The sequence below is a fragment of the Mesoplodon bidens genome, assembly GCF_964165515.1.
Source record: "Mesoplodon bidens genome assembly, chromosome: 4".
Lineage (NCBI taxonomy): Eukaryota > Metazoa > Chordata > Mammalia > Artiodactyla > Ziphiidae > Mesoplodon > Mesoplodon bidens.
Window position 1 is genome coordinate 65,928,419 of NC_138160.1, and position 10,929 is coordinate 65,939,347.

Here is a 10,929-nt window from a genome sequence, read left to right on the forward strand (position 1 = left end):
CAGAAGAATTGCTGCAGCACAGGGCAGTACTTAGGCTTTGCTTTTGTTGTGTCTCTGTCAGATATCACACATCATCAGAGAGATACGCCAGTTCCAGCAGACTTCCTATCGAATAGACCATCAGCCAAAGGTAATATTATGTGGTTGTAAGAGAATTTAATGAAGAAAAAGTTGGAAATTAATTAATTGGAAACAGCAGTAGAGTAGATCAATAATACCAAAAGCTGACTCAAAGAAAAGACCAATAAAACAGACAAACCTTTGGTAACTCTGAGTAAGAAAAACAAGAAAGAAAGCAAAAAGAATATCAATTCATCATTAAATTCTATCTGTTTTACATCCTGTATTTCTTGTGAAGCTGGAACCACCCCTGGTCCAAACTACCAATATCTGTTACCTGGTCTACAGAATGCAAATCCATTCTACAAATTTACAGCCAGATAGAACTCTCTGAAACACACAGTGGAAGTTGTTTGCTTTATTGGCTTCCCTTTGCTCTTAGGATAAGGAAAGAAAAAAATCTTGATATGTCCAAAAAGTCTTGCATTATGTGGTCCCTACTCATCTTTCAAGATTCATCTCATGTCTTATACCCCCTTCCTCTCTCCATTCCAACCATAACTGGTATTTATTACCTCTTTCTTTCTTCTTTCTTTACTTTTGTTCCTTCCTTCCTCCCTCCCTCCATCCCTTCCTTTCTTTTTTTTTTTTTTTTTTTTTTTTTGTGGCCTCTCCCGTTGCGGAGCACAGGCTCTGGACGCGCAGGCTCAGCGGCCATGGCTCACGGGCCCAGCCGCTCCACGGCATGTGGGATCTTCCAGGACCGGGGCACGAACCTGTGTCCCCTGCAGTGGCAGGCGGACTCTCAACCACTGCACCACCAGGGAAGCCCGTCTTTTCATTTTTTAATAGACGTTTTTTTTTTTTTTTTTTTTTTTTTGCTGTACGCGGGCCTCTCACTGCTGTGGCCTCTCCCGTTGCGGAGCACAGGCTCCGGACACACAGGCTCCGCGGCCATGGCTCGCGGGCCCAGCCGCTCCGCGGCATGCGGGATCTTCCGGGATAGGGGCACGAACCCGTGTCCCCTGCATCGGCAGGCGGACTCTCAACCACTGCGCCACCAGGGAAGCCCAATAGACGTTATTTTTTAGAATCATTTTAGCTTTACAGAAAAATTGAGAAGGTAAGACAGAAGATTCCCATATAACTCACAGCCAATTATCCCTATTAGTTCATAGAACCTGACATACTTATTATGAAACTCATAAGGAAGCTTTAATAGGCCAAAAAAAATAAGGACTTTTTGAAAAATAAGAAGAGTAAGGGAGAGCTTTCCCTACTAGATACAGACACTAAAACTGTAGTGAATAAAACAGGACTATATTGGCACAGGAATACAAACTCAATGGAGCAGGATAAAGTCCAGATGCAGATTTTGTCTATATGAAAATCTAATATGGGATAAAGGAGATGTTTAAAGAAAGCGCCAGAAAGAAACTGACCATTGTGTAAATGGAATAGGAATTTTGGCTCTCTATCTTATACCATTCACAAAAATAAATTCCAGATGAATTCACTACTTAAATATAAAAATAAATATTAAATTATTTAAATAAAATATAGGACAAAATTTCATGACCTTTGGGTTTGAAAGACCCTAAACACAGAATGCAAAATCTGTAAAAGACGAGCTTGATAAAGTTTGCTGAATCAAATCTAAAACTTCTATATGACAAAGGGCAATTGTTTAAAAAGTCAAAATACAAGCAGTAGACTTGGAGACAATATTTGTAACATGTAAAACAAAGAGACAGAATAAAAGTATTCCTATAAATCTATAAGAAAAGCATAAACAACTCAATAGGAAAATTGACAAAGCTATAAGCAGGTAACTCAAGAAGAAACAAATAAATATTTGGAAAATGTTCAACTTCATTAATAAGAAAAAATGCAAATTATGAAGCATCATTATCAGCTATCAGAAAGACACATTTTTAAAATATTGGTAACAGCAAACATTAGTTAGGGTATGGGATAACAGGTGCTGTTATGTACTATAGGTACAACAGTTTTGGAGGTCATTTTATGTTATGTTTTAAAATTAAAAATTGATATACCAAGTAACCGGAATTCTTATACACTGCTGGTGAGAGTAACACGGTACAGCCTCTTTGGAAAACTGTGTCATTTGGAGGTTTCTTCAAATGTTAAATATGCATCTAACTTATGACCCAGGTATTTATCCAAGAGGGAAGTGAAAACATGCCATTAAAAGTCTTGTATAAAATGTTTATAGCATTTCTTAATAATAGCCAAAAATTGGAAACAGCCCAGGTGTCCATAAATAGATGAATGGATAAACAAATTGTGGAACATCTATACATTGGACCCACCACTCAGCAATGGAAGAGGACAAACCACTGAAACACACCACAGTATAGATGAATCTCAAAACATTATGCTGAGTGAAAGAAGCCAGACACAAAAGAGTACATACTGTGTGACTCCATTTACATGAAGTTCTAGAGCAGACAGAACATGTGGTGATAGAATCTGAGCAGCGATTGCTTCTGGCAGCAGGTTAATTGGGAAGCTGCATGAGGGAACTTTCTGGGGTGATGGAGTTATTCTCTAGCATGCTATATATGTAAGTTACATGGGTGTTTACATTTGTCAAAACTAATCAAGCTATTAATTTTACTTATGTCTGTTATATCTCAGTAAAAATAAAGAAATATTTTCATGGAGCTACCCCATGTTCCAACATGTTCATTTCCATATCCTTTCCTTTCCTTTCATTTCCAGTGTCTAGAGGACCATTCACATGTGAGCACTAGGAAGCATGCTAACAAGGACTTCACTGTAACTTTGTGTCAGAGTGAAACATTGACAGCCACCAAACACCCCTCGATAGGAGATCATTAAATAAACTCTGATATGTCACACTGTTAATGGTGCACAGCAGTTAGAGCTCTTTGTACTGACATGGGGAGCTCTCCACGACTTCTAGTTTGACAAAAGCAGAATAAAATGTATCGTTTTGATACCACTTATAAGGGGAAAAAATGATTTCTGTAAGTGCATGGTAATGTCTAGAAAGATACAGAAAAACGTCTGGGAGAATACAAGCCAACTGATAACAGTGGCAGTTCTTGAGGGCAGTGCCTGGGGGTGGGAGCTGACAGAGGACTAGACAGGTGTGATTTTTTTTTTTTTAATGGTAAGAATATATTCATGGGCTTCCCTGGTGACGCAGTGGTTGAGGGTCCACCTGCTGATGCAGGGGACACGGGTTTGTGCCCCGGTCCGGGAAGATCCCACATGCCGCGGAGCGGCTACGCCCGTGAGCCATGGCCTCTGAGCCTGCGCGTCCAGAGCCTGTGCTCCGCAACGGGAGAGGCCACAACAGCGAGAGGCCCGCGTACCGCAAAAAAAAAAAAAAAAAAAAAAAAAAGAATATATTCATAATTTTTTTAGCTACCTAAAGTATTTCAATGCTTAGGAGAAAACGTTGAATTGTGTCGGGTTCCATCCAGAAAATGTACGTACTGGTGTTGTGAAAAAAAACTCAAAGTGGGGATTCCCCTTTTTTCTCCAGGTCACTCAGTACTTGCTTGACAAAGCCCTCATCATAGATGAAGATACACTGTATGAGCTGTCTCTAAAAATTGAACCTCGGCTCCCTGCTTGACGATCCAGCCTTGCCCTGAGTCCGTGGAATTTTCGTGGAAAGCAGAAGGGACAGAACTGTGCATGCCACGCCTCCCACAGTGCAGGGAGAACGGGGGTGATGGAGACGAAGCCAGTCTCCTTTGTCCCCCGAAGATGATGGAACCAAATGGGAATTCTGTCTCCAGCCAGGGAAGCCCGGTTGGTTGGAGTCGAAGACAGATGCTTCAGACTTGGGTGGGAAGGTGAAGAGATGGATATTTGGTAAAGCTGAGGGCACATTTGCATGAGGGAATATAAGATGGGAGGTGCTGGTAGCCATTTTAATGAAGCAGGTAAGAGGGGGAATTTGAAACTCTGCTGCATGTTCTATTAGAACTCGGGGACGAGGGTCCATGGAAAAGGCTTGTGATGTTTCGCTGGCACTTTACTGGCCCAGTGCACCTCCCAGTCTTCTCCTAGGGTTTAACTGCTTCTGTTACATTTCCTTTGTCACAGGCTTCCAGAAGAGCCGAGGCTGCCTCTGTAGGGATGGACCGACACATAAGCAATGTCAGCCCTCAGCATGTGCATGGTCCTCAGTGCATCATAAATATTTATATTGGAAGAATGGCATGTTCTGAAACTGCTCTTTCAGTCTTTAGGCAACAGGACAGGAAAGACAGGTTGAAAGTCAAGTGGATTTGTACCTAACATTTCCATAATTAAAAACTCAGTAGCTGTGACCCTGCGGAGCCCAGCCAGTGGCTCTCTCGAGGTGGAGGAGTGGGGGGCTTCTTCCTGAGGCTGTGGAGACCAGGAAGCCAATGCCCTTGGAGAGACAGGTGCAGGCTTTGCAAAACGATGCCCACGCACCTCACCGGCAAAACTGTGGAATACGACAAAAGGCCACAAAGTGCTACGGGGAAGAGTGGGTTTCAATGCTAAGTGAAAAGATATACTTAAAAATCATCTCTGCACCTTGCTGTGCTTGTTTTATTCCACCCCACCCCCACCCCCCGCCATTGGTAATGTGGGAATCTATTCTGATTTACACAAACCATTTTTAGCCTATGAACGTTGATTGTATTTTTTTTTAAAGCTGTTTAGTGGGATTTTCTTTTTAAAACCCACCCTTCCGTGTGCTGTTGGTAGACGGTTCTTCCCCAGTCTTTAAATTTTGAGACATTTCTGAGTGCAAATATTGTAAGTATATGGGAAATGGACCCAACCACTCAACAGCCCTTGTGTCAGAAAACCAAATGCAGGGGTTAGTCCTCCTACCCTAGGCTGGGAAAGCAACCTTGCTTCTCCCAGGATTGTTGGTTGTTGAAGAAATAGGGCTATCTCATGTTTACCTCCCTCTTCTCTTCTCAGGGAGACCTCTGCTTTCAAAGAAGAGAAAAGATATAGAGTTATTGTTACCTGAGCCTATTGCATCTGGCAGGCATGAAGCATATTGATGCAGACAATGAAAAAAAATTGACCTGGCTGCTTTCTCTCTTTCTTTGCACTTTAATTATGTTGTTAGAGCTGACAGCTGACTAATAAATTCAACTTGCTGGCTCATAAGACCCAGGGAACTGATAATGTCCCACAGAGGTGGAGAATGTACATTTTTCCTGCATGGTAAGGGCCATGTCTGTACATAACTATGTAGTGAAATATCAAGTAAGTAAAAGAAAATACTTATAATATTTGAAGACCATTCCAAAAATATTTTCAATAGCTCATATTAGCCAACAGGATAGCACTAAACCCAAGGAGGGTGACTTATGGATGCTTTATTTTTCTTTTTTTAAAAAAAGTTGCTTGTTTTTTCTCTTTAATTTCAAATAAGAGGTTGATGCATCTTGATGCATGATAAGAAGCATGGGTTGTTTGGATCCTAACAATGCATAACTTAAAATTTGTTTCTCAGTGTTCAGAAACACAGTTTGAACTAATATATGTCAATTGCACCAAGCACCTCAAAGTCTTGCAAAAGAATAAGAAAGTAAAGGTTAACTTTCTTGGTGCAAAAACATAGTTTTGAAGGTGAAATAAAATCAGGACAAATCAGTGAAAGGACCACACACATAGTAGTTTCAGGCAGAGCAACACACAGAAAGGTTGATGCATCGGACTCTGCCCTTAGAGTCCCCAAAGTCTTCCAGAAGGGAGGGTTTGGTTCTGTGGGCACTGTCCCTGGAAGTTTGGACCCTCAATTCTCTGACCCAAATGTTCCAGAGCCAATGCAGCCATTCTTTTTTTTTTTTTTTTTTTTTTTTTTTTGCGGTACGCGGGCCTCTCACTGTTGTGGCCTCTCCCGTTGCGGAGCACAGGCTCCGGATGCACAGGCTCAGCGGCCATGGCTCACGGGCCCAGCCGCTCTGCGGCATGTGGGATCTTCCCAGACTGGGACACGAACCCGTGGCCCCTGCATCGGCAGGCGGACTCTCAACCACTGCGCCACCAGGGAAGCCCGCAGCCATTCTTATTAGAGAAAAATAGGAACTAGAGGAATTTCCAAATACTTCTCCCCTTTTGGCATACAGGTTTTCCTCAACTAGTGACAAAGCTTTCAGGCCTATTTCCTGCAGAATGTTGGAAGCGCCCCCCAGTGGTCAACTTTGGGCACTGTCAGTAGTCTATGCTGACCTTTGCATTTTATTGAGAGTCACAAACCCCTCCTTCTGCTTCGTAGAGTCTGAAGCCTTGCTGGAGCTGCAAGAGAGAGAACTCCACCTCCAAGGGAGTTGCTTTTGATGACCTGCACTATTTGGGGGCCAGCTGGGAGAGGAAAGTGCATTTTTCGATTTGGTCACATTTAAAGTCCACAAGAGCAATTTGTGGTTTCTTTTTGATTGTTTAAAGCACCCATACTCTTCTGCCTTGCAAGCTTTGTGTGACTGTTGGAGCGTGCACCCCTGGCTGTGTCTGCTTATATTCTATTATATGAGACCCATTTCTATGAGTAGATGGGAGGTCAGCCCCTAACAGCCAAGTAGGGAACACTTATATTCTTGCAAAATGAACCCAGAAAATCAGAAGTAAAATCCAGTTTCTTGCTTTCAGATGAATACCCACATTTTGTACTGTCAATGAAATTATCTTGAGGACTTTAGGGGATGCCTTTGGTTATTAACTAAGACATCCAGTTTTGCTACAGAGACAAATCTCTTACATAAGCCAATATATTATACAGATTCAGGCATGAAGTAGAATGAAGTAGAATGTTGTCGCTTTTCCTTAGTGTTTCTCTGAAGGAATTTAAAGAGGGAATTTTAAACAACTGTTGCAATATTTTCAACTGGCTTTGACACCAAGTCCCCATTACTGTTTGCTAAATTTCAGTACAGATACTGAATACCTTTGCAGAGAAAACTCCCTTGTGTTCCAATTTGGAGTGTGGGTGATGATGGACCCGCCCCTCTTTTTTTTTTTTCTCACAGTGCTATAACAGACAAGACCGTGGGTCAGCAATGATTGGGCCACTTTTAAATTCTTAACTAAAAAGAGTAATGCAATAGAGGGGTTGTTCCTAATAAAATTAACTTTTATTTTAAAATAAAGGATTTTATTTAGCTTTTCAAAGTTTTATTTTATTCCCCCTGGATGGGAAAAAAAGAAGAAAAAAACCTTTCCCTTCACTTTATAAGATTTTTTTTAAAAACCAGCCTGTGAAGTTTATTATTTTTACTGCTGTTGAAATGGTATAAAAGGTAACATATTATTTATGGCTAAAGGGTAGAGCTAGGCTAATGTCCACAGCCAGAAGGAGTAAGTGAATAGGATTCATTTTCATTTCAGAAAGACAACAGATTGTAGCTTTAAATAATGACTTGATTACAGACACCACTGTGTGAATCCTGGTAATAAGACTTGAGTCAATGAAATCTAATCAGAGTGTCATTTCTCCATGTCTGTCAGTGACTTAAAATTAAGGCAGGGCAGAGCTAAAGTAGAAAACAACCATTTTGTTGTAGGTATAAACACATGAATGATTCAGAAAATTATTCATCTTGGCTACCACACCACATGACGTTAATATTAGGGTTGATTTGATTGTACTTGATCTCACTTGCTCAAGAAAAATAATAGTTCATCAATAAATGATGTTGAACCACTGTCTTTGACACCACCGTTGAGTTTTCCATGGAAAGGCAGTTGTGAAAGAGCACTGGACTAGGCATCCTAGCCCTGAGTCCTAGGCTCAGATCTACATCTAAAGCCTTAGGCCAGTGCTGCAACCTCTCTGATCCTCAGTTTCTTCATCTGTGAAATGGAGTTAATAGTGATTCCTGTGCTGCCTACCTCACAGGGCTGTCATGAGGACAAAATGGATTAGACTGTAAACTGTAAAGTGCTGTCCAAATGTGAGGTAACTTGACTACCATCCTCATCTCTCTTCTGCAGAGGATTTAAGTGTATTTCTTTGTGATTTGTATGTGTGTGTGATGGACAAACCCATGTGTTACTTTGAGAATTATATTGTTTGTGTCCAGTTGCTTTGCAAATCTATGGACATTTGTGACTCCGCCAGAGGGGTTTGTGCTGTGGCCTAACACTTGCCGGGTGAGGTGTGGGTTATGCCTGTATGCAAATTAAACTTTGCCTTTCTCGAATTCTCCAAAATCTCTTTAGTCTCTTCATTTGATTCTTTTAGCATTTTTCTATCTTGTCTCTTTCATCACAATGGGCTCCTTCAGATATTCTTTTGTTATATTTCTGAAGTTCGGTGGGGGAAATGGTTTAGAGGAAGCCATGCTGCAGGTACTAAAATATTAGAGAATTTGGAGGACCTCAAAAAAATATTAAGGGTCATCTAGTTCTACTGTCTTTCCAGGGCTTACGTCTTTCCTGTGCCATCGTCAGCCCAGGTTTGACCACCTCCAGGCACAGAACTCATTACTGTCCAAACATCTCTGTTCACCTAAAGGCAGCTGACACACAGGCTGTGGAGAGAAAAGGTGCTGAGGCCTGGCCCAGCCATCACTGGCTCCAACCCTGGATGAGCCCCTGAGCCATCTAGAATTACTGCAATAGTTACGTGGAATAATACATATGAAAATACTTAAACTTTTTTCAAGTAGATGAAGTTGTCCTAACATTTAGAGCTGAAGGAAACATGACACAGCTGTTGAGCACGAGAGAGAACTGAGGAAAGGAAGAATGTAGTTCCCTCCTGTCAAATTGGTTTCCTTTTCCATTTCTGAAATGAGCAATCAGCCTGGTGGGGATTCAGGAACCCAGGTTCCTTTCCTCTTGTTACTTGGTCATTCCTTACGGCATTGCCTTTGCCTACTGGTCAAATCTGGGTCCTGCTAAATCCAGGCTCCAGCTGGATTCGGTAACAGAAAAGAGAATAAGCCCATGACAGGAGATCTCCTTTAGAGCAAGTGATAGGGCAGTTACACACTTCACTTCTGTTCCTGTCCCTATGGCAAGACCAAGCCACATGGCCACCCTGGCCACTAGGTGTGGAAAGAGCCTCCACCCTCTGAAGGGAGTTGGCAATGATAAGAAAGGAGTATGTGTCCTATGACAGAGATCACATCTGAAGGATTTTCGGAAATCTGGAATTTCTGTTGAGTCACCTGTGGAGGCTGCCATCCCATCACACCACATTTATCGTAAGCATGAGGATGACTAGGCCCCCAAAAGAAGATACCACACCCCTTTTCTCAATAAGATCCCAACTTCTCTTCTGACCTTACTAACTTATGTAAAATTACACTGTAAAAGATGAGGGGTTGAGGTAAGGTGTGGGAGGTGGGGGGGGGCTAATTTTCCATTAGTAAGGAATTGGGAAAAGAGGGTGGTTTCTCACTGCAACTGCCATCCTTTAAATTCTACATCTCCGTGCTCTTCAAAAGCCTCACCGTTCTCTGGATCTGGGATCTGGGCTATTTCAGGCTCACTGGATTTATTTCACCTGATGCCTGAACTGCCATGAAACAGCGAAACAGCAGCTGGTGAGCCCCACAGACCTCTAGCTAGCTGCCTGTTCTGCCAGGGGAGCCGGAGGGACCATGGTCCATTAGGACAGCATGTGCACACTGGGAACTCAACTCTTTAGAGGAACAGTTTGGTTGGTCCAAATCTGCAATTGTTTAATGAAAGAACATAGGAGAGCCTAGAAAATACCTGAGTATATCATATGCAGAAAGGGTATCACTTTGTAAAAATTTCAATTCGTTGTAAGCTAGGTTATAATGATGGCATATATATTAAAACTGAGGTAAGACCAATACACAGTAAAGTGCTAGAATCTTAGGTGTACAGCTTGAGGAATTTTTACCTGTGTGTACCCCCCTATGACCACTCCCAAATCAGGAAACTTTCCAACCCCAGAAGGCCCTCTCATGCACTCTTCCAGTCAGTACCCCCATGCAAAGGTAAAATATTTGTTTTTTGCTTTGGGTCATATTTAAAAGAGGTGGAGACTCTGAAAGAGAACTTCTCTAGGTGGGAGGTTATTCCTGGGCTCCATCATCCCCTCTGTACATGGATTGGGTCCTGAGAAGGAAGGGAAAGGAAACAGCTGGTGATGTGCACGTGGCCATAGAAGCTGGGTACGTGACCATCACCAGACGCCTGGGCAGCTCCCTCTGAAATACAGGGCTGCAGTCCAAAGTCCTGTGGGGTCATTGCTATTTACAGTCAACCTTTCTGGTTTGTGGTGTATGTTCCAAGGAGGGCTATTTTTAAGCAGGGTGATGGCCTGCAGGACCTTCTGGGTAGTAAATTAAGCTGGTGTGGATATAAAGTGAGATTGTCTAGCAATCTACTTCAGATGGCCTGATCTAGAAGAGACAGGTGATTGTCCCTGAATCCAGGCCCCAGACAACGAGCTGGAAGATGTTCTGGTCCCTGGTTCAGAGCATGATTAAAAACTGGAGAGAGGGAGCTTTAGACGTCTTCCTTAGCTTGGAGGGGAGAGGGGAGAGGGAAAAGGGGAGGGCCCCGGGAAGAAGGGACCATCCACCACAGCTAACCGGGGCCCCAGGTGTGGGCTCTTGAAGGAAGATAGGAACAAATTCCCTAACAGGTGCAGCAGTTTCCCGACGGTCCCTCCACCGCGAGACCGGGGCCGGCAGGCCTGGGCAGCCAGTCAGCCCGGCTGCGGGCCCAGGAACCCCTCGCAGAGTTCGGGGAGAGGCAGCCTCCAGCACCGGATTTAGGGGAGGGAAACGTTTCAGAGAAAGGGCAGATGCTAGAAAACGGCGGAAGAGTCAGGGTCCGGCCTTCAAGGGCAAGGCTCCGGGACTAAGTGCGTCCCGAGGCCTCAGACGGGAT

The 10,929-nt window shown here is 43.0% G+C and overlaps 1 protein-coding gene across 3 annotated transcripts in view; it reads left to right on the forward strand.

The window, feature by feature from the left end:
• Positions 1–5,425, forward strand: part of RASGRF2 (Ras protein specific guanine nucleotide releasing factor 2) — a 243,459-nt gene extending 238,034 nt beyond the window's left edge. For all 3 annotated transcript variants that reach the window (XM_081232427.1, XM_081232428.1, XM_081232429.1), the window contains 2 exons: positions 62–130; positions 3,599–5,425. In XM_081232427.1, the coding sequence (XP_081088553.1) occupies positions 62–130; positions 3,599–3,691 (162 nt within the window). In that variant the 3' untranslated portion in view covers positions 3,692–5,425. The remainder of the gene's footprint in view (positions 1–61; positions 131–3,598) is intronic.
• Positions 5,426–10,929: the final 5,504 nt, after the last annotated feature.